Source organism: Rhinoraja longicauda, chromosome 21 (assembly GCF_053455715.1).
Source record: "Rhinoraja longicauda isolate Sanriku21f chromosome 21, sRhiLon1.1, whole genome shotgun sequence".
Lineage (NCBI taxonomy): Eukaryota > Metazoa > Chordata > Chondrichthyes > Rajiformes > Arhynchobatidae > Rhinoraja > Rhinoraja longicauda.
In genome coordinates, this window is record NC_135973.1 from 1,179,948 (window position 1) to 1,204,240 (window position 24,293).

Below are 24,293 nucleotides of genomic sequence, written 5' to 3' on the forward strand. Positions count from 1 at the left end.
CGCCTGAATATAGAATATCCCTGGATGTTGAGCTCCCAGCCTTGGTCACCCTGGAGCCATGTCTCCGTAATCCCAACTATATCATAATCATTAATAACTATCTCCACATTTAATTCATCCACCTTATTACGTATACTCCTTGCATTGTACTATTCAGAATAGTACAGAATGTGTTTGACAAAGCAAGGGCATGTTATTTGTGAGGTGAGTTTCTATCTGGGGCAATGCCATGGGGCAGGCACTCTCAGCAATGCAATGGATGCCTATGAATGGGACTGTCAATCACTGGGCAGAGGGCGGGACAGGAAGTGGCCCCGGCGGCGGGGGCCGGAAGCTGCGTCGGCGGGCGGCGGCGGCGGGCGGGCGGGTGGTTGAGTGCGGCGCTCCGCTAGTTTACTGTAAGGAGAATGCTCGCTCTTGCCCACTGATTCCCCACCCCGGCAGCCCATCTCCATCCCCGCCCCCGCCCCACGGATCGTCCCGCTTCCTTCCCCGCACGGAGTGGCGGCAGCAGCAGCGAGGTGAGCGCCGGGCCGGGCCGGGCCGCAGGGAGGGTGGTGGGGGTGGTGGTGTGAGAGGGGGGTCCTGGCGCATGCGCTGCGCGGCGTGGGCGGGGCTGACCGTTGATGGACGTGCGGGGCGACCAATGGGGACGCGGGGGCGGGACCAGTAGGGAAGGGCAGTGGGATTGGGGGGATTCAGGAGGAGGAGGGGATTCGGGGGGGGGGGGCTGGGTGAGATTCAGGGGCAAGTGGGGCTGGGTGAGATTATGGGGCGGGGGGGCTGGGTGAGATTCAGGGGCAGTGGGGGGGCTGGGTGAGATTATGGGGCAGGGGGGCTGGGTGAGATTCAGGGGCAGGGGGGGGGCTGGGTGAGATTCAGGGGCAGGGGGGGGGCTGGGTGAGATTCAGGGGCAAGCGGGGCTGGGTGAGATTCAGGGGCAGGGGGGGGCTGGGTGAGATTCAGGGGCAAGCGGGGCTGGGTGAGATTATGGGGCGGGGGGGCTGGGTGAGATTATGGGGCAGGGGGGGCTGGGTGAGATTATGGGGCAGGGGGGCTGGGTGAGATTCAGGGGCAGGGGGGGGGCTGGGTGAGATTATGGGGCAGGGGGGGGCTGGGTGAGATTCAGGGGCGGGGGGGCTGGGTGAGATTCAGGGGCAGGGGGGGCTGGGTGAGATTCAGGGGCGGGGGGGCTGGGTGAGATTCAGGGGCAAGTGGGGCTGGGTGAGATTCAGGGGCAGGGGGGGGCTGGGTGAGATTCAGGGGCGGGGGGGCTGGGTGAGATTCAGGGGCAAGTGGGGCTGGGTGAGATTCAGGGACGGGGAGCTGGGTGAGATTCAGGGACGGGGGGCTGGGTGAGATTCAGGGACGGGGGGCTGGGTGAGATTCAGGGGCAGGGGGGCTGGGTGAGATTCAGGGACGGGGGCTGGGTGAGATTCAGGGACGGGGCTGGGTGAGATTCAGGGGCAGGGGGGCTGGGTGAGATTCAGGGACAGTGTCTGGGTGAGATTCAGGGACGGGGCTGGGTGAGATTCAGGGGCAGGGGGGCTGGGTGAGATTCAGGGGCGGGGGCTGGGTGAGATTCAGGGACGGGGCTGGGTGAGATTCAGGGGCAGGGGGGCTGGGTGAGATTCAGGGACAGTGTCTGGGTGAGATTCAGGGACGGGGCTGGGTGAGATTCAGGGGCAGGGGGGCTGGGTGAGATTCAGGGACGGGGGCTGGGTGAGAATCAGGGGCAGGGGGCTGGGTGAGATTCAGGGATGGGGGGCTGGGTGAGATTCAGGGACGGGGAGCTGGGTGAGATTCAGGGACGGGGGCTGGGTGAGATTATGGGGCGGGGGGGGCTGGGTGAGATGCGGGCTGGGTGAGATTATAGGGCGGGGGGGCTGGGTGAGATTCAGGGAAGGGGAGCTGGGTGAGATTCAGGGACGGGGAGCTGGGTGAGATTCAGGGACGGGGAGCTGGGTGAGATTCGGGGACGGGCTGGGTGAGATTCAGGGACGGGACTGGGTGAGATTCAGGGACGGGCTGGGTGAGATTCAGGGACAGGGCTGGGTGAGATTCAGGGGCAGGGGGGCTGGGTGAGATTCAGGGACGGGGGCTGGGTGAGAATCAGGGGCAGGGGGCTGGGTGAGATTCAGGGATGGGGGGCTGGGTGAGATTCAGGGACGGGGAGCTGGGTGAGATTCAGGGACGGGGGCTGGGTGAGATTATGGGGCGGGGGGGGCTGGGTGAGATGCGGGCTGGGTGAGATTATGGGGCGGGGGGGCTGGGTGAGATTCAGGGACGGGAGCTGGGTGAGATTCAGGGACGGGGCTGGGTGAGATTCAGGGACGGGGAGCTGGGTGAGATTCAGGGACGGGCTGGGTGAGATTCAGGGACGGGGCTGGGTGAGATTCAGGGACAGGGGCTGGGTGAGATTCAGGGGCAGGGGGGGCTGGGTGAGATTCAGGGACGGGGCTGGGTGAGATTCAGATACGGGCTGGGTGAGATTCAGGGGCAGGGGGGGCTGGGTGAGATTCAGGGACGGGGCTGGGTGAGATTCAGGGGCAGGGGGGGCTGGGTGAGATTATGGGGCGGGGGGGCTGGGTGAGATTCAGGGACGGGGAGCTGTGTGAGATTCAGGGACGGGCTGGGTGAGATTCAGGGACGGGCTGGGTGAGATTCAGGGACAGGGGCTGGGTGAGATTCAGGGGCAGGGGGGGCTGGGTGAGATTCAGGGACGGGGGGCTGGGTGAGATTCAGGGACGGGCTGGGTGAGATTATGGGGCAGGGGGGGCTGGGTGAGATTCAGGGACGGGGCTGGGTGAGAATCAGGGGCAGGGGGCTGGGTGAGATTCAGGGACGGGGGGCTGGGTGAGATTCAGGGACGGGGAGCTGGGTGAGATTCAGGGACGGGGGGCTGGGTGAGATTCTGGGACGGGGGGCTGGGTGAGATTATGGGGCGGGGGGCTGGGTGAGATGCGGGCTGGGTGAGATTATGGGGCGGGGGGGCTGGGTGAGATTCAGGGACGGGAGCTGGGTGAGATTCAGGGACGGGGCTGGGTGAGATTCAGGGACGGGGAGCTGGGTGAGATTCAGGGACGGGCTGGGTGAGATTCAGGGACGGGGCTGGGTGAGATTCAGGGACAGGGGCTGGGTGAGATTCAGGGACGGGCTGGGTGAGATTCAGGGACGGGGGGGCTGGGTGAGATTCAGGGACAGGGGGGGCTGGGTGAGATTCAGGGGCAGAGGGGCTGGGTGAGATTCAGGGTCGGGGCTGGGTGAGATTCAGGGACGGGGGCTGGGTGAGAATCAGGGGCAGGGGGCTGGGTGAGATTCAGGGACGGGGCTGGGTGAGATTCAGGGACGGGGCTGGATGAGATTCTGGGACAGGGGGGGCTGGGTGAGATTATGGGGCGGGGGGGCTGGGTGAGATGCGGGCTGGGTGAGATTCAGGGACGGGGCTGGGTGAGATTCAGGGACGGGGGGCTGGGTGAGATTCAGGGATGGGCTGGGTGAGATTATGGGGCAGGGGGGGCTGGGTGAGATTCAGGGACGGGCTGGGTGAGATTCAGGGACGGGGGCTGGGTGAGAATCAGGGGCAGGGGCTGGGTGAGATTCAGGGACGGGGCTGGGTGAGATTCAGGGGCAGGGGCTGGGTGAGATTCAGGGGCGGGGCTGGGTGAGATTCAGGGACGGGCTGGGTGAGATTCAGGGACAGGGGGGCTGGGTGAGATTCAGGGGCTGGGGCTGGGTGAGATTCAGGGACGGGGGCAGAGTGAGATTCAGGGACGGGGCTGGGTGACATTCAGGGGCAGGGGGGCTGGGTGAGATTCAGGGACGGGGGGGCTGGGTGAGATTCAGGGACGGGGCTGGGTGAGATTCAGGGGCAGTGGTAGGGGGGGATGGGTAAGGGGTTGGTCGGGAGTGTTTTATTGTCATATATCCCAGATAGAATAATGAAATCCTTACTTCGGGGGCTGGGGGTAGCTGAGATTGTGGTGGGCATATCGTTGCCAGCCTGTCCCTACTCCATTAAACCAGCACCTATGGCGGCATGAATTAGGAAAATGAGCCGCTTGGGGAAGGAGAACTGCTGATGCTGGACGTTTGTGCCAAGCACAAAGTGCTGGAGCAATCTATGGAAACATCTGTGGAAAGAATGGACAGATGACGTTTCAGGTCAGGACTCTTCTGAAGGATGACTGAATCAGTATGAACAAGGACCCGAAACGTCGCCTGTCCATGTTCTCCCAGGATGCTGCCTGACCCAATGAGTAACTCCAGCAGTGTGTCTTTTGTCAACCAGCATCTGCCAGTTTCTACATTCAGCCTAATGGAGTTGGGGCGGGACAAAGACTGGCAAGTGATGGGTAGATAAAGGTGCATGCTTGGTTAGAGTCGTAGAGTCCTACAGCACAGAAAGAGGCCCTTCGGCCCATCGTGTCCGCGCCGCCCGTTACCAAACACAGTCTAATTTTAATCCCATTTTCCCGCATTTGGACCGTAGCCCTGAATGTTGTAGCATTTCAAGTGCCCATCCAAATGCCTCTTAAACGTTGTGAGTGTTCCCGCCTCCACCACCACCCCAGGCAGTGAGTTCCAGACTCCAACCACCCTCTGGGTGAAAAAGTTCTTTCTCACATCCCCCTGAAACCTCCCTCCCCTTACCCTGTATCTATGTCCCCTCGTTGTTGAGCCTTCCACCAGTGGAAGAAGTTCCCCGCCATCTACCTTATCTATGCCCTTCATGATCTTGTACACCTCGATCATGTCCCCTGTCAGCCTTCTCTGCTCCAGGGAAAACAACCCCAGTCTGCCCAGTCTCTCCTCATAGCCGAGGCCCTTCATTCCTGGCAGCATCCTGGTGAATCTCCTCTGCACCCTCTCCAAAGCTATCACATTCTTTCGATAATGTGGTGACCAGAACTGTACACAATACTCCAGCTGCGGCCTCACCAGTGTTCTGTACAATTCCATCATTACCCCCCTACTTTTATATTCGATGCCCTGGCTAATGAAGGCCAGTAACCCATATGCCTTTTTGACCACCCTGTCCACCTGTCCTGCTGCCTTCAAGGACTTGTGTACCTGTACTCCAAGGTCCCTCTGTACCCCTGTCTTCCCTAGGGTCCTTCCATTCAAGGTGTACTCCCTCTCCAAGTTATTTCTGCCAAAGTGCATCACCTCGCACTTTTCAGGATTAAATTCCATCTGCCACTGCTCCGCCCATCTGACCATCTCATCTATATCTTCCTGCAGCTTGCAGATCCCTTCCTCGCTATTCACCACCCCCCCCCTAACTTTGTGTCATCTGCAAACTTGCTGATCATGCCCTGTACGTTGACATCCAGATCATTAATGTAGATTATGGAGCAAGGTTTGGAACAGTGTTTTTCAATAAAGTGTGCGCATGTGGTTCACTCAGTTTGGAGTCAACACATCCGAATGATCAGTTTATGAGACACAGTGTCTTTAATTGGTATCAAATGTAAGATGATATATCTGCAACGAGTATATTATCTCATAATGTAAAAACAGATTGTTGATAGTTTTCACTGGTTAAGAATGAAACTTTATTTTTGTTTGCTGTGTGGTGGGTGAAGTGAGGCAGACAACTTAACCAATATGTTCTCCAATGGAATAAGAAGGAACTGGAGATGCTGGTTTATACTAATGTGGGTGTTCTGCAGTATTGCAACAGGGAACAAACTCCTTTGGAGAATAGACACAAAATGCTGGAGTAACTCAACAGTTCAGGCATCTCTGGAGAAAATGGATAGGTGACGTTTTGGGTTGAGACCCATCTTCAGACCCGAACGTTCTCTGGAGAACATCATGCTCTCCAGAGGTGCTGTCTGAACCGCTGAACAAGTCTAGCACTTTGTGCCTATTCTCTAATGGGCTTTGCTTCCTGATGCAAAACTGAAGAAAGCCCACATTAGAATTTCATAAATTGCCATTTCCTCGTCATCCATCTGGAGTGCGATGTTTGATGTGTGAAAGTGCATCGTTGCTTCCAATCAGAAGCTTACCAGTTCCCCAACCAGCTTTACAGCCATATCTTTTCTTTGTCAAATTTATGGATGTGCCTTCCTGCTATTAACCAAGCGGCAATTTCCTCTGTTGTTTGATTCAGCTGTGATTTCATCTTGTGTGGAAGGGTGGGCCTCTGCCTGCCATAGGCAGTCTGCCTCCTTCAGTGTTAACCATTCTGGCCAGTGCTTAAATGAGCTATGGTACAAGTTAAATGTTGTTCGTATTGATTGGGCCCCATCTGCATCAGAATCAGTGTGAAGAAGTGTCTCGACCCGAAAGGTCACCCATTCCTTCTCTCCAGAGATGCTGCTGTCCCGCTGAGTTACTCCAGCATTTTGTGTCTACCTTCAGAATAAGTGATATCTGGTCCAGTAACAATCATTGCACCAAAACACTGTTTATGAGCGTTATGAATTTAAAGGGGCATTCAGTGTTGATCATATTGTTTTAGTTGGATCCAAGTTGTGTCAGGATATCAGTTTCCATTCCTAAAAGGCAGCGGTGGACTTGTTGTCTTTTAGGAATGGAGCCCGGATATTCTTTGTCACACATTTCCAAAAGAAATGTTGCTTTTAAATAACCAGGAGCTCAAAGTGATGTCAAACTAATTGACTTCATTGTAACAAACTGCAGTCATTTGGAGGTTGCAGACATTGCCTGACCTCAGATGGTCAGACCTCCTACCTTTCCCAAGGAGTGTATTACATTGATCAAACCTCTGGCCTCTTGACTATGAGAGTTCTGGTACAGTTGAACAAACAGATGGACCCAAGCTCTTACATTCTCCCCCTTCCTCATTTTTTAAAAACATCTCGAGCAAGGCATACATTAATGACTTAGACGAAGGGATTAAAAGTACCATTAGCAAATTTGCAGATGATACTAAGTTGGGGGGTAGTGTGAATTGTGAGGAAGATGCAATAAGGCTGCAGGGTGACTTGGACAGGTTGTGTGAGTGGGCGGATACATGGCAGATGCAGTTTAATGTAGATAAGTGTGAGGTTATTCACTTTGGAAGTAAGAATAGAAAGGCAGATTATTATCTGAATGGTGTCAAGTTAGGAGGAGGGGGAGTTCAACGAGATCTGGGTGACCTAGTGCATCAGTCAATGAAAGGAAGCATGCAGGTTCAGCAGGCAGTGAAGAAAGCCAATGGAATGTTGGCCTTCGTAACAAGAGGAGTTGAGTATAGGAGCAAAGAGGTCCTTCTACACTTGTACTGGGCCCTGGTGAGACCGCACCTGGAGTACTGTGTGCAGTTTTGGTCTCCAAATTTGAGGAAGGATATTCTTGCTATGGAGGGCGTGCAGCGTAGGTTCACTAGGTTAATTCCCGGAATGGCGGGACTGTCGTATGTTGAAAGGCTGGAGCGATTGGGCTTGTATACACTGGAATTTAGAAGGATGAGGGGGGATCTTATTGAAACATATAAGATAATTAGGGGATTGGACACATTAGAGGCAGATAACATGTTCCCAATGTTGGGGGAGTCCAGAACAAGGGGCCACAGTTTGAGAATAAGGGGTAGGCCATTTAGAACGGAGATGAGGAAGAACTTTTTCAGTCAGAGGGTGGTGAAGGTGTGGAATTCTCTGCCTCAGAAGGCAGTGGAGGCCAGTTCGTTGGATGCTTTCAAGAGAGAGCTGGATAGAGCTCTTAAGGATAGCGGAGTGAGGGGGTATGGGGAGAAGGCAGGAACGGGGTACTGATTGAGAGTGATCAGCCATGATCGCATTGAATGGCGGTGCTGGCTCGAAGGGCTGAATGGCCTACTCCTGCACCTATTGTCTATTGTCTATTGTCTATAAGGCCAAATTTTGCACAGCTTGTTACACTTCACATTCCACACAGTGAGTTTATTGTCATGTGCACAATGTGTATAATCACAATCTTGCTTACTGCAGCATCACAGGCACAAAGATTCAGACAACACACAAAATCAAATTAGACATCAATTGCACAAACTATCCCAGTGTATTTGTGTATTTCATTGATTCCGTTAATCAATTTTGGAACCCATCTGGTCAATGCCTGACAAATCCAATTGAGTTTGACATTTGGACAGTAAACAATTCATCTTTATCTTTTCTCAGTTCGGCTCCACTAACTCCACCGTTTGTCACTCAGTCATCCCAGTGACCATTCCATGATTAGGCAACATTCTGCACATTGGTCAGTAACTCGGGATTTAATAGTTCATGTGAATACAATATTAAACAGATACTAACATACTAAGTCATATACATGCATGTGGACATGCTAAATGCTGCACCATTATTACAATCGTGACAACCTTCATGTTCATGAATAACAACTTTTTCACACACAGGGTGTTGGTTACATGGAATGTGCTGCCAGAGGAGATAGTTGAGGCAGGTACTATAATAATGTATAAAAGACATTTGGACAGGTACATGCATAGGAAAGATTTAAAGGGATATGGGCCAAATGCGGGCAGGTGGGACTAGAGTAGGCAGGGCATCTTGATCGGCATAGGCAAGTTGGGCTGAAGGGTCTGTTTCCATGTTGTATGACTTCATGACATATCCACCGTCTGGTAAATCTTCTTACTTTGTTCAATAAGTGTAGGAGTCTGTGCATAATGAAACTTATAGAGTAGTCGCTGCGTGTTATTAGTGAGTTACTGCTAGTAGGCAATTTTGTTGGAATATTTAATTTGGCTTTTGGGTAAAAAATGTTTTCTCTCCTGCTGTTTCATGTTATATTGTTCTCTTAATCTGTTCAGAAATGTATTCAATTTTATATTTTAGCTGCAGAGAGACTTGTTTTTTAGTCTTTATCTCTTTCCAGCTTTAGTCTAGTTATGCAGAGTATCTGCTGTGAGCATGGTGCAAATAGAATGATTTAATCGGCCTCACTGAGTTCTGGTAAACAGTCAAGTCAACTTTATTTGTCACATACATATACAAGATGTGCAGTGAAATGAAAGTGGCAACGCCTGCGGATTGTGCTAAAACTACAAAACAGAATAGAAAAAAACATATAAATTTTTAACACAAAAAATAAATTAATCCAGTAAATTAAATTAGTCCCTGGTGATATGAGAGTTAACAATCCTGATGGCCTGTGGGAAGAAACTCCGTCTCATCCTCTCTGTTTTCACAGCATGACAGCAGAGGCGTTTGCCTGACCGTAGCAGCTGGAACAGTCCGTTGCTGGGGTGGCAGGGGTCCCCATAATGTTGCTGGCTCTGGATCTGCACCTCCTGATGTATAGGTCCTGCAGGGGGGTGAGTGTAGTTCCCATAGTGCGTTCAGCCGAACGCACTACTCTCCTCAGAGCCTTCCTGTCCTGGGCAGAGCTATTCCCAAACCAGATTGTGATGTTTCCGGACAAGATGCTCTCTACAGCCCCAGAGTAGAAGCACTGAAGGATCCTCAGAGAGACTCTTTGTCAGAGAGCCAGGCTTTGATACTAATCACAACTGAAACATTCAGGGAAATATGGTTACGGGGCTTTTCTCACTTCCAGTTCCTCCCCCCCCCCCCCCCCCCCCCCCCCTCCATACAATCAGTCGGAAGAAGGGTCTCAACTTGAAAGGTCATCTATCCATGTTCTCCAGAGATGCTGCCTGACCCGCTGAGTTACTCCAGCACTTTGTGTCTAAATATGGCTACTGTCTGGTCCTCTGTGATGGGGGCAGGTTTTGATTTGCTATCTTAACCTTCAACAGCTACATTCTGGATATAAATGTGGCAGAATTCCATTGAATTCACTTATGTAATTCTCTTATAAATTGGGTTGATTTAAATGCACCATACAATTATTGTATGTGCTTTATTTTGAAGAGTTTGCATTTAATTTCAGCTGTGAATGACAGACATTGCATCCTCCACTGTACTGAGTGAAATACAACTTCGCCTCCTCTGTCATGATGACATAGATACAGTGAAGCAGCTCTGTGGTGACTGGTTCCCAATAGAGTGAGTATTACTCGCGGTTCAGTTTGCTTTTTCAGCCATGTTTCTCAGAATGAGGTTTGTGCAGCTATTTAATCCCCCGGTAAACCGATCTAAGCATTATTCTTTGCTGGTTACCGTCTAACAAAAAAACAAGTTTCATGCCTCGTTTCACAATAAGTCTAATAATCAAGAGTAATTGCAAACTGAAATGTAATTAGTCTGGGCAATGGAACAATTGATATGTTTATCCCAGCATGTCACAGCCCTAACACTAGCACAGAAAGTTATTTTGAGAGAGCTGGGAGAAGGAAGATTCATCTTTTGTTCTGTTTGAACAGGTATCCAGATTCATGGTACAGAGACATCACTTCAAACAACAAGTTCTTTTCTCTCGCTGCCACATACAAAGGTGGCATTGTGGGAATGATTGTGTCCGAAATAAAAAGTAGAACAAAGGTACACAAAGAGGTATGCCTTCCCAATGCATTCTATAGATTGTTACAGCCCACTTCAACTGCTCCATTTCATCAGAGTAGATTTGAGAGATTTCGTTTTTTTATTAAAGTAATCACTGAAAGACTGCAAAGAAATAGGTATTTATGATAAAAATGTTTTGCTGTAGATAATATAATTCACGACTGAGACTCGTCTGCGAATAAGATCTGTTTTTGACCATCAACTCACATTTGCCTATGACGGCAATGATAACCAAACATGTCCTATGTTGTTTTTATCTGAAAAGAGGTGCGGGTTGTATTTGTTAACTAAATAATTCTAACAGCAAAAAGAGAACAAAAGCATTTAAATCGTTAAAAAATATATTAACGGCAGCATCCGGCAAGATTTAAGCTATTATGTGCAGTGAAAATTGCTATAATATGTTAAAAATGAAAATGACTACATGATGCATGTTACAAAATGTTGTAATTTAAAATTGTTTATTGACTTTTCTGGGGTTTTTTGCCACAACATTTTAAATGGCAAATACTATTGAAAATCCTTAGAAGAACATTTTCTGCCAATTAAGTGATTCTGAGCTGTATGGAGATTGTTCCAACTTTATTCAGATGATCTTCATGGCGGATGAACTGGTGTAACAATCAGCAATTTTTCATCTCCTTGTAGTTTCTCCACAACGTCCACTGGAAGTTCATATATATCATTAGAGAAAGGCAGGAACAGGTTCAGCTGCCGTGGCAAGCTAGCTTCCTGATGCTGTCTGTCCTGGTCACAAAACAAGGAACGATTGTGTAATTACAATTTCATGGTTAGTTGCCAAATGTTGGTTTAGCCAACAAAAGAAAAAGATGTTAAAGGAGGAGGATGGGTGATTGCAGGATTATCTCCAGTTCAACATTTTAAGAAACAATATTCTGAAAAAGTAAAATCAATAAAAAATGTTCCACCTCATCTCCTATAGTCAAAACTAAACACAATTCTTACAATTTTCAAAAAATATTTGATAAGTACATTTTGAGCACAAAGTGATGAAATATACATGTGGGGTTGGGGTGATCTATGTATTTCCTACATTTTCTGTTAGGTTCCTGGGCCACTGAAGTAACTGAGCAGGATATCTGATGGACGGGCAAAACACACAGGGCTGGAGCATCTTGTGGGTCAGGCAGCATCTGAGGAGGGAAATAGACCGACATTTTGGGTCGGGACCCACTACAGAATCTCCTCAAAGTATGCCCACTTCAAAGTATGCCCACTTTGAAGACGTTCTTCTCTTGCGTCATTTGTCCATTCCCTCCACGGATGCTGCCCGACCCGTGGTGTTCCTCCAGCAGTTTGTTTTCCACTTAAGATTCCAGCATCTGCTGTCTCATCTATCTGCTTCTAATCTGCTTCTATCTAATGAACTAAATTTATTCAGTATTTTATATCTTTCCAATGTTGCCCACAGGATGGAGATATCCTGGCCTCGGGTTTTCCTGTAGAGACACAAGTTGCATACATCTTAAGTCTAGGAGTTGTAAAAGAATTCCGAAAACATGGAATAGGTAAGTGGTTTCACTGCGTGTCATTTTATTTCTCTTGTAAGATTTTTGCCGAATATATTGATTTAGTTTAGTTTAGAGATTTGGGGATTTGATGGCTGTTAGATCACTGAATTCTCAATGATTTACCGAGTCCAATGGTAGGTAGTGGTCCAGTAGGTGGAGTCAACAACGTGGAAGCGTATCCATGGAGCTAACGGGAAAGAGAGTGTAGGAAAGGTCACGTTTAAACTAACAGGGCAGGGGGATGGGATCCAATGCAAGGAGCCAGAGGGCCATAAAAAGGAGGACAGAAGCAAAAGGTAGAAGGGAGATAAGAAAAACTAACCTGAAAACTTTGTGCCTTAATGTGAGGAGCATTCGAAATAAGGTGGATGAATTGAATGCGCAGTTAGTAGTTAAGGGATACGATGTAGTTGGAATTACAGAGACATGGCTCCAAGGTGACCAAGTATGGGAGCTAAACATGCAGGGATATTTGATATTCAGGAAGGATAGACAGAAAGGAAGAGGAAGTGAGGTGGCACTGCTGGTTAAAGAGGAGATTAATGCAATAGCAAGGAGAGACATTAGCTTGGATGCTGTAGAATCGGTATGGGTAGAACTGCGAAACAGCCAAGGGCAGAAAACGCTTGTTGGAGTTGTGTACAGACCACCAAACAGCAGCAGGAAGGTGGGGGATAGCATCAAGCAGGAAATTAGGGATGCGTGTAGCAAAGGTACAGCGGTTATCATGGGTGACTTTTATTGACATATAGATTGGGCCTACCAAATTGGTATCAGTGCTGAGGAGGAGGATTTCCTGGAATTTATACAGGATGGGTTTTTACACCAATATGTAGAGGAACCGATTAGAGGGCAGGCCATCCTAGACTGGATATTGTGTAATGTGGAAGGATTAGTCAGTGATCTTGTTGTGCAAGGCCCCTTGGGCAACGGTGACTATAATATGGTGGAATTCTGCATTAAGATGGAGAGTGACAGAGTTAATTCAGAGACTAGGGTCCTGAACTTGAATAAGGGAGACTTTGAAGGTATAAGATGGGAATTGGCTAGGATAGACTGGCAAATTATACTTAAAGGGTTGACAGTGGAGATGCAATGGCAAAGATTGAAAGACTGCATGTATGAACTCCAGATATTGTTCATCCCTGTGTGGCGAAAAATTAAAACTGGGAAGGCGGCTCAACCGTGGCTAATGAGGGTAGTCAAGGATAGAGTTAAATCCAAGGAAAAGGCATATAAATTGGCCAGAAAAAGCGGCAAACCAGCGGACTGGTGGAAATTTAGAACTCAACAGAGGACAAAGGGGTTAATTAAGAGGGGGGATAAAGAGCATGAAAGAAAGCTTGCGGGGAATATAAAAACTGACTAAAAGTTTCTTTAAGTATGTAAAAAGGAAAAGATTAGTGAAGCCGAATGTAGGTCCCTTACAGTCAGAGACAGGTGAATTTATAATGGGAAACAAGGAAATGGCAAACAAGTTAAACGGGTACTTTGGTTCTGTCTTCACTATGGAAGACATAAACAATCTCCCGGAAATACTAGGGGACCGAGGATCTAGTGGGAGGGAGGAACCGAAGGGAATCCACATTAGTCAGAAAATGGTGTTGGGACTGAAGGTAGATAAATCCCCAGGGCCTGATGGTCTGCATCCCAGAGTACTCAAGAAGGTGGCCCTAGAAATCGTGGATGCTTTGGTGATCATTTTCCAATGTTCTCTTGACTCTGGCTACCCTCCAGTCCACAGGAACTGATCCAATGTAACCCCACTTTTTAAGAAAGGAGGGAGAGAGAAAACGGGGAATTATAGACCAGTTAGCCTTACATCGGTAGTGGGGAAGATGCTGGAGTTGATTATTAAAGATGTTATAACAGCGCATTTGGAAAGCAGTAACGGGATTGGTCAAAGTCAGCATGAAGGGGAAATCATGCTTGACTAATCTTTTGGAATTTTTTGAAGATGTAACAGGAAGAATGGCTAAGGGAGAGCCAGTGGATGTGGTGTATCTGGACTTTCAAAAAGCCTTTGACAAGGTCCCACACAAGAGATTAGTGGGCAAAATTAGAGCACATGGTATTAGGGGTAGGGTATTGACATGGATAGAGAACTGGTTGGCAGACAGGAACCAAAGAGTAGGAATTAACGGGTCCTTTTCAGAATGGCAGGCAGTGACTAGTGGGGTGCCGCAATGCTCGGTGCTACGACCTCAGTTGTTTACAATATATATTAACGATTTAGACAAGGGAATTAAAAGTAACATCTCTAAGTTTGCGGATGACACAAAGCTGGGCGGCAGTGTGAGCTGCGAGGAGATGCTATGAGGTTGCAGGGTGACTTGGATAGGTTGGGTGAGTGGGCAGAAGCATGGCAGATGCAGTATAATGTGGATAAATGTGAGGTTATCTTGGTGGCAAGAACAGGAAGGCAGATTATGATCTGAATGGTGTCAGATTAGGAGAAGGGGAGGTGCAACACTACCTGGGAGTCATTGTACATCAGTCACTGAAAGTATGCATGCAAGTACAGCAGGCAATGAAGAAAGCTAATGGCTTGTTGGCCTCCATTGCGAGAGGATTTGAGTTTAGGAGCAAGGAGGTCCGACTGCAGTTGTACAGGGCCCTGGTGAGATTGCACCTGGGGTATTGTGTGGAATTTTGGTCTCCTAATTTGAGGAATGACATTATTGGAATTGAGGGAGTGCACTGCAGGTTCACCAGGTTAATTCCCGTGATGGCGGAACTGACATATGATGAAAGAATGGGTAGACTGGGTGTAATGGCAGTTTCTATACCTTCTCGAAGTCCAACTTCGATAGCCATTACTGCTCGGGGATGGAATGGAGGTATAGCTTACGCACACACCGCACTCTGAGATAACAAAAACGAGTCTTCCAATTGATTAATTGGTCTTTATTAAAGTAGCACAAATCAAAAGAGTAATTCATAACTTTTCGTTCTTATCAACTGTTTCTTCTTCAAACAATACAGTAAAAATCATGTAGTCGTTACCGTGTTGTCCTTGTGAGTATGACTGGTGAGAGTGTGACTGGTGCGAGCGTGGCAGTCGTGAGTCTGACTGGCGCGAGCATGGCAGTCCTGAGTGTGACTGGCACGAGCATGGCAGTCGTGAGTGTGACTGGCGCGAGCATGGCATTCGTGAGTGTGACTGGCGCGAGCGTGGCAGTCCTGAGTGTGACTGGCACGAGTGTGGCAGTCGTGAGTGTGACAGGCGCGAGCGTGGCAGTCGTGAATGTGACTGGCGCGAGCGTGGCTGTCCTGAGTGACTGGCGCGAGCATGGCAGTCCTGAGTGTGACTGGTGCGAGTGTGGCAGTCGTGAGTGTGACTGGCACGAGCGTGGCAGTCCTGAGTGTGACTGGCGCGAGCATGGCAGTCGTGAGTGTGACTGGCACGAGGGTGGCAGTCCTGAGTGACTGGCGCGAGCGTGGCAGTCGTGAGTGTGACTGGCGCGAGCGTGGCAGTCCTGAGTGTGACTGGCGCGAGCATGGCAGTCGTGAGTGTGACTGGCACGAGGGTGGCAGTCGTTAGTGTGACTGGCGCGAGCGTGGCAGTCCTGAGTGACTGGCGTGAGCGTGGCAGTCGTGAGTGTGACTGGCGCAAGCGTGGTAAAAAACTATTCTCTCCATCCTCCGAGACTAAACTGACCCACAATCTCTGTCGCTACGCTAGCCTCCTCCAATGTAGACACTCGCCATTACGTATCAAATCACACCCACAAGCAGGCAAAAGACAGAAACTAGAAATATTAAACATAGCCATAATACAATGACAGTAACTAAATTAAGCGTAAATGGCTCCTACACTGGGCTTGTATTTGCTGGAATTTAGAAGGATGAGAGGGGATCTGATAGAAACATTCTTAAGGGATTGGACAGGGTAGATGCAGGAAACATGTTCCCGATGTTGGGGGGGTCCAGAACCAGGGGTCACAGTTTAAGAATAAGGGGTAGGCTATTTAGGACTGAGATGAGGAAAAGCTTTTTCACCCGGAGAGTTGTGAATCTGTGGAATTCTCTGCCACAGAAGGCGGTGGAGGCCAATTCACTGGATGTTTTCCAAGAAAGAGTTAGATTTAGCTCTTAGGGCTAAGGGAATCAAGGGATATGGGGAAAAAACCAGAAGAGGGCTGATTCTGGATGATCAGCCATGATCATATTGAATGGCAGCGCTGGCTCGAAGGGCCGAATGGCCTACTCATGCACTTATTTTCTATGTTTCTATTTTAAAACTTTATATTCAGGCTGTGGTTACATGGTATCAGAGCGAAGTGTTAAAAGAGACGGAAAAATCAGTGGATCACAGCTAAAAGATTGAACATAACGTAATTAACATAAAGTAACAGAGAAGAGACTGCAGAATGAACTAAATGAATGAATATAACTGACAGACAAAAGACTGGATTTTCAGCTGAAGGCAGGCTTTTTTATCTCTGGGTTAATTACGATGTTTTAGACTATCAATCATTGTGGTGCCTTTTACTGGCATAAACCAAGCACCCATGCCATGTCCCTTCCCCATTGGCCCTGATCCCAGGGGGGCGGTGGGCAGTGGGCATTGCCGTTGTTCTATCAAGGGGTTGTTGCTCACAGTGCTGTCTGGATTCTTATCGGTTGTAACCTTGACTTCACAAGCTGTTCTTTGTCTCTGTGCTCAATTCTCCAGACTGTTCCTTACAAGCACCAGTTTTTAATAAACTAACCCCATCAATCCTCTGCAAACCCTGACTGCCAGAGGCCATTATTTTTATGATGATTTTCAAACAAGTATCTTCTGAGTCATTATCGAGTTGATGTTAAATTTTGTAATGGTTAAGAAAATCAGTTTTGAAAAATTACATTAGCTTTCATTTTTGTTTGAATCTAACCTAAAGTATTACGGTAATTTTTTAAAAATATGGAAAATAATTGGTCCATGTTACATAAAAATATCTCCTTTCAATTAAACCAAATGGATATGCTGTTAAACTATCTTGTTATTTGGTTCTTTTTCTAACGTAATCACTTCATATTTTTAACTATTTAAATGATTAACTATCTAGAGCAGTGCAGAATAAAAACAAGCTCTGCCGTTCACTGTGAGTGATAAGTTTCCTTATAAAGGAAAATCATTGTGGGTAAAAGGAAAATAAAATGGAATTACCACTAAGTAATAGGAGGTAGTATCTTCGCACAATTCCCTGCAAATAACCCACATTCGTGATTCTTTATGGACTGTTCAGTTAAGCCAAATGATCAGGTTACTGACTTATTTATTTTCCTACATCAAAGACGACTGTGTCTCTGATTATATAAGTCGTTAATCAAAAAGGTTTTTTACACATTTATTACTTATTCTTCTGTGCTCTTAAACATTATGAACTGGAGTTTAACGAGAACATTTGCGTGTACCACCAGACTTAAGAACAGTTTCTACCATCAGGCCATCAGGCTTCTTAACTCAAACACATTTCACATCATATATGTTGATTATTTTAATATTGTCTTTTTATCTTACTAATGTCTTTTTTATCTTATTTACCCTTGGAATATTACTGCTGAGGTGACCCGTTGTCTTGTCAAATACATCTCATTGTACCGTTGACCCTGTGCCTACCTACATATGACAAATAAAATTTAAAACAATTAAAATTAATTAATTAATTAAATTAATTATTGGTGCATTGAAATAAAACCTAAAACAGTACAGCACAATGTTTGTGCTGAACCTGATGCTAAATACATACTTTATACAGCCATGTGAGGTTGAATGACAAGTTGCCAAGTGGAGAGACATCAGCAGTGAAAAAGCCTTAGCCGCCTATTTCAAACACCATTTGAGATTTGTGTAAGAAGGAACTGCAGATGCTGGCTTAAACAGAAGATAGACACAAAAAGCTGGAGTAACTCAGCGGGACAGACAGCTTCTCTGGAGAGAAGGAATGGGTGACGTTTCGGGTCCAGACCATTCTTCAGACTTCTTTTGAGATTTCTTTTGCTGTGTGAGAGTGGCTGAATAGTATCAAATAAAGCATGTTAGTTAGCCCATGACAGAAGTTGTAGTCGATTACCTGTGTCCAGTGAATACCTCAAACTGTGGCTGAATCATGCTGGTCAAGATTAGTGAGTACCCCAGTTACATTGTGAGATGGCAGAATCTCCAGTACTAGGTTACTGCCGCATTGGATAGGATTGTCAACAATAAAGGCAGCAATACTGGGACACCAACGGTCTACCTCACTTGGATCATTTCCAAAGTCTGGTCTTCTCAGACTTACGGAAGTTAAGAACAATAATAACGTTTCTATGATTTGTGACCGTGATGCCTAGAACTCCAGTAATGTAGGTTGGGTGTTGGTCATATTTAAATTTTATGTTATGATTGTATTAAAAGTTGAGGGTATAAGTTAATAGTAAGCCATAAGTTTGATTGAAAAAAAGATGCATGTTTCAGAGGCTTACTTGGAAGTACGATTTACCATTCAATACCAAAATACTAAATGGTAATCAAGATTTTCTTTAATATGTTGTATAGTTTTGGCTAACTCACAGTCTCTGGTGACTGTTACCTATTAAATTATGCATATTTTAATAACTGTGTCCAAACAATTGATAGTGACTAGATCACAACTGGCATATCTTTTACAATTGGGATAAATTTCCATAAAATGCACTTTTTTTCCTTTGTGTATTTAGCTTTTCTCCCGTGTTACAGCGTACAAGTGAGCGAGCCCCCATAGAAATTCAACCGTTTGGTGCTTGGAACTGTCAAAAATAATCCATTGGTGCGTAAAATGTCAATATATGACATTGTCCTAATGTGTCCAGTGGCAGCCCGGTACCTGCACTGGACGTAGCCAGTGGTACTTGCACTGGACATGGCCAGTGGTACTTGCACTGGACATGGCCAGAGGCAACCCAGTACTTGCACTGGACATGGCCAGTGGTACTTGCACTGGACGTGGCCAATGGTACTGAATTAATTCACATGGAAGAACAAGTTGTTTTACACCACATCAGCCCCTGGCATCAAAGCAAATTGGGGAAAGAAATGTTTGTTGGATTGCAATATTTTAAAAGTTGGGGCATCTTACTATCAATTTTATCTTGCCTCTGAGAGGATATTTTCATAGTGTAGAACTTTTCTGGGACATTTATCTTTTTAGATAGGATTTTAATTTGTAAATATTGGTTATGTTTTAATTACTTCTGTACCTTCTTTATTTTAAAGGTTCATTATTACTTGAAAGTCTGAAGGATCACATTTCAACCACTGCTCAAGATCATTGCAAAGCGATCTATTTGCATGTCCTTACTACTAACAGTACAGCCATCCACTTCTATGAAAACAGGGACTTTAAGCAACATCACTATCTGCCCTATTATTACTCGATACGTGGTGTTTTAAAGGATGGCTTCACTTACATTCTTTATATCAATGGGGGACATCCTCCTTGGACAATCTTATATCCTTTAATAAAGTTATGTTGCTCAACTCCCTCCACCTTCCAAACGCTCACTTCATTTTCTATATAATTACAAATGTTGGTATTGCAATTGTTTCATAATTTATATGTCTCAAGATTTCGAACATTAAAATTCCACACAAGATCACTGAGTCATTTAAAAAATTAAGTTTAATTTGCAATTTTTGTATTTTCTTTGGTGTTAAAGTATGAATGTTATCAGATTCCATATGAAATCTGATTTTTTTAAAAAATTGAAAACATCAAAATGCATTGAACCCAATTGTTATGAAAATTGCAGGTTTTTTTTTTGCTCGAGGATTTCTCACAGATACAGTTGGATTAATTTCCAATGTTAATGAATGCAACTAGAATTTTCTTCAAACTCGAGTGATTCTTGCACGCTTAGTTATCTAATAATGAATCATCGAGATTAATATTTTTGTTACCTACCAACAAAATATGTGTTACCTACCAACAAAATATGTGCAGTTCTTTTCCTGAATAGCCAGGTTCCTAATTGACTAGCTTGGAATTATTGGTTCTGCTTGGTTAAATAGCCGTATCAATAAAATTTAGCTCAGGAATAAAATTAAGGGTCCCTAAGAATAATATAAAACCACAAATTAGTCTCCAGATCGCTGGGGTGAAATAATATCTGGAAGCATGTACATGATAACAATGCAGCTTGTCGACAGACGTTTGCCCATAGAGTTCTACTATGTAAGGCAGTTTATTCAGTGACCTTTAACTTGGATGGTGAAAGGAAAGAACTGCAGATGCTGGTTTACATCGAAGGTGGACACAAAATGCTGGAGTAACAGGCAGCATCTCTGGAGAGAAGGAATGGGTGACGTTTCGGGTCGAGACCTTTCTTCAGGTGGGTTTTGTTAGAAACCATTGTAATGCTAACAATAGGAAAATGTACAATTACACCAAAAAGAGACATTAAATGAAAGATAAACAAAAAATGAATGACTTGTTAAACACTTAAAACAAAATTTTAAATAATTAAATTTGGTGTTTGGTCAAGAAATGATAAACTTCTAATTGAAGACTGCCGTCGTTTCTCCATCTCTAGATGATTCGTTACAATGGACCCTGGGACTAGGTTAACTTGTCATTTTAATGTTTTTATTTTTGCCTTATAGTAAATTTACTCATTGAATGAAGATGATATATTCTTGAACCTGCATCTCCTAATCTCAAATGACAATTCCGAATGACCTTGGGTTTCATTGTAGCTTGTAGCAGGATGCTGCTCCATTTGCTATTTCACTTGCAAGGATGGTATGCAATTCTACATTGTCGTGTTTAGTCTAATCACCCAAACGTTATTATTATAGTCCTTGACATCCTCTCACTGACTATATCCAACATATTGGCTCATCTCTGGTGAATCTGAGGCCTTGCTCCATTCCGCAGCGAATATACCGTCAGGCACAGAACATTATCCGCAGTTTTTTACCCTGGCCTGGTATCGCAGCAAAGAGCGGTATTGAGTACAGCAGAGCAATGTGATCACTTCTCCTTTCAAGAAAATTTCAAAAGGTGAGCAATTAAAAACATCTTTGCAACTTTGAAATCCAAACTGATTGAATGCCTTTGTTAAAGTTTAAAAATTATATTTTTAATTGATTAGTGCAATATTAACTTATTATTGCTGATGTCAGTTTTGTTTCTCGTTAAATGAGCTTTATGTATATTTTGCTTCTTAAATGTGTAAAGTTGCACGTTGTAGTTTTGTTGCGCTTTCCATTTTCCGTATAAATTGGTTGGTTATTTTTCTTGCTTTGATTAATATCTAATTTTCGTCGTTTTACTTGACTTTTATATGGACCTTTGTTTAATTAACAACAAGTTTTTATATGTGTTTCGTATCTATTGTAAAGTATTGAGATGTGCAAAATTTAGAATTTTGCAATTTTCTATTTTTTATCTTGCAAGTATACATATTTAATCTGAAACAAATACAACTGTAAGATGGCATGTTGTTATAACTTGTCGACAAGGGAGACCTAAGTTTGAGACCAGATTTGATTAGTTAAGTTTAGAGATACAACATGGAAACAAGCCCTGGCTTCAGCCCACCGGGTCTATGCTGACCGTCAATCACCCATCCACAACAGTTCTATGTGATCCCACTTTCTTATCCACTCCCTGCACACTAGGGTGATTTTGTTTTTCAGAAGCCATTTAAACTACAAACCTGCACATCTTTATAATGTGGGAGGAAACCAGAGCACCAGGTGGAAACCCACATGATCACAGGGAGAATGTGCAAACTCCACACACACAGCACCCGAGGTCAGGGTCATACCTGGGTCTCTGGTGCTGTGAAGTAGCAGCTCTATCCGCAGCACCACTATGCCACCCTAAATTGATTGTTGATAATTTGTGAATTAATTCAAATTTACTTACCAAGTGCACAAGAGAGAGAGGGAAACGATTATTGCTACCCTTACCCCAACCTGTAAACTTAATTATAATGAGTGGTGAAGTCAGGGAAGATTACATAATAATTCAATATTCACATTCTGTGTAATTTTCTAACATTGTTGATATATATACTTTTCAGCCTCAAAGTAGACCACCTGCACTGAATATATTTGTATTTCTTCTGGACATCTATCTGTATGCCAAGCAGGGACGATGGGATGCCATATTTCAAGATACTCAGAGACACTCCATCAGTGATGCAATTCTAATTCTATACAGAATGTATTATATTACAGTGTTACCCATCAGTTAATGAAGCAAGTGCAGTGCACCAAGATTCATCTGTCCATTAATGCCTTTTCATTACTTTCACACCCTGCAATTTGCTGCTATCTAGAAAACCACTTCAACTCATTTGTAATTATGTGTGGATTCCAAATGTAGATGCTTTTTTATTTTGCTTGAGTATTTCTGTTTTATTGTATGTCTTCAGTGTGTGGCAGGGACTGTACATTTGGATTTTACTGCATTCAGGTGTTAAAGTTGCTGAACTAATTTAAATGTTCTCGCCCCTTTACAGCCTTTACCTGTAATTCATTGTTGGGACTGCAACGATGGGGAAAATCCTAGTATTTTGACTAATGGACATTTTGGCTTTCAAAGTGCCTATTTTTAGTTACAATATAAAGGAGTCTTCATGTGTCCGTGTGCTTTATTGAACGGAACGTACTAGGTTTACCTTGTGTATTTCTGGGATGGGAGAAAGTGGCATGGGTAGAACCATGCAGATGGTCCAGCCATCTTGTAAGTGGTATGAATGGCCATCTAGGGGGACGACCAACTGAGATTAACAGTAATTCAAGAAAAGGCCCAAGGCAAACAATCCTGCTGCGTTTGAAGAACCGTTTATGCCACTATTCACTGCCATTATATCTTATTTTCTTCATTTTTAGATTTTGGTTTTCACATTTAGGAAAATATCTTTTTTTGTAATTTCAGTACAGCCTCTATTTAAATTCATTTTGAACTGCTCCAAATAAAATGTTTAGATCCAATTTTTCTTCCCAAAAGCAAATTTACATTTTCATTTCTCTCGCTTTGCAGTGCATGAATTATTTAATCAATGTGTGGCTCTCCCCATATTTCTGTATGTCATACTGTAATCAGATCTGTAAATAATTGCAAGGTTTTTTGTTGTTTTTTTTTGCTATATGCCTGATAATTATTGTAATGGTGTAATGTATTTGTGTCACAGCTGGGAATACAGATCATTATGAATCGCTAGAACTACTGTACAAAGTGTTCCTATGTAATGTGTCAATCTACACGAATTTCAGAATTTTTTAGTCTTGGTGATCTAGCTGTTTAATTTTTTTTAATTCATTCCATGATTCTGTTTCACTATTTAAAAAAATGCCTACACTGTTTCACAGCATTTTAAAATTTTGGCACCAATGACAATCAGTGTATGACTTTTAAACAGTAATTGCACTTTAGATGTATAGTAAATGTTAATATATTTATGTAGTGGCACCCTCATATCTGGGCAGTCGTCTTGTTTTAATACACAGACTTCTGATCTGTTGAAAACCAGTATTCATTGTTCATGGAACACCAGGCTCTGTGAGAAAGAGAACCATTGTTCAAAACAAAGATCAAATGTTCAGAATATCAACTGACTACAAGAGTGGTTAAATATAAAAATACCATAATAAAGATTCCAATTAATGTAGTATCTTGCTTTGTTGCTTTTTTGTTGTTGTGTTATCATAGAAATCCACTTTTTTTATTTTTGAATCGTTGATCTCTGGACTCCTGCATTAATTTAAGAAATGTCACTTGCCTGTTTATTGCATTCAATGTTTTTAAATAGAATTATCAAGTTTTTCCTGTTTTACAAAACTTATAGATTCTTGTGCAGAATTATTTTTTAAAACAATTAGGTTACATAAATTTACTGGTCATAGCACTGTAAGAAATCTTGCTCAAACAATTAAAAAAATTACTCCAAAATCATTATATGCTTTGTGTTTTGATTAGATTGTAATGGCTGCTTACTTGATGATTGTGGATAGTGAGTGGCTACTGGAGATGTGTAGCTTACAAACATGTCCAGCTCACAGCACAAAATTTGCACACTTTCACAAGATTTGTACTGTCTATTTAAACTTAATCTAAATAAATGGAGTCGATGTAAACCAGTGCACAGTGTGAAAACCACACCATCACATCTGGGGACAGTTTCTTCCCAGCTGTTATCAGATAACTGAACCATCCTACCACAACCAGAGAGCAGCGCTGAAGTACTGTCTACCTCTTTGATGACCCGCGGACTATCCTTGATCGTTTTTTGCAGGCTTTACTTTGCACTAATGTTATTCTCTTATTATATAGCTATACACTGTAAATGGATTGATTGTAACCATGTATTTATTGTCTTACTG

At 44.7% G+C, this 24,293-nt stretch overlaps 1 protein-coding gene across 2 annotated transcripts; it reads left to right on the forward strand.

The window, feature by feature from the left end:
• The first annotated feature begins 335 nt into the window (after positions 1–335).
• Positions 336–23,837, forward strand: naa60 (N-alpha-acetyltransferase 60, NatF catalytic subunit). Of its 2 annotated transcripts, none has more exons than XM_078417586.1 (7): positions 336–521; positions 9,850–9,965; positions 10,283–10,412; positions 11,854–11,950; positions 19,176–19,410; positions 20,775–20,961; positions 21,989–23,837. In XM_078417586.1, exons 2-6 carry the CDS (start codon positions 9,856–9,858, stop codon positions 20,929–20,931), a joined length of 729 nt encoding a protein of 242 aa, XP_078273712.1. In that variant the 5' UTR covers positions 336–521; positions 9,850–9,855; the 3' UTR covers positions 20,932–20,961; positions 21,989–23,837. The 2 variants fall into 2 exon arrangements, with proteins under 2 accessions (XP_078273712.1, XP_078273713.1); XM_078417587.1 differs by having other exon boundaries at positions 10,283–10,400.
• The last annotated feature ends 456 nt before the right edge of the window (positions 23,838–24,293 follow it).

What these genes read in the sequence shown, in the direction of transcription:
- naa60 (XM_078417586.1), top strand. Translation starts at nt 9,856, where the DNA reads ATGACAGACATTGCATCCTCCACTGTACTGAGTGAAATACAACTTCGC. An exon ending in GGTGACTGGTTCCCAATAGA is followed by an intron (nt 9,966 to 10,282) that starts GTGAGTATTACT and finishes CTGTTTGAACAG; the next exon opens with GTATCCAGATTCATGGTACA. An exon ending in GAACAAAGGTACACAAAGAG is followed by an intron (nt 10,413 to 11,853) that starts GTATGCCTTCCC and finishes TGTTGCCCACAG; the next exon opens with GATGGAGATATCCTGGCCTC.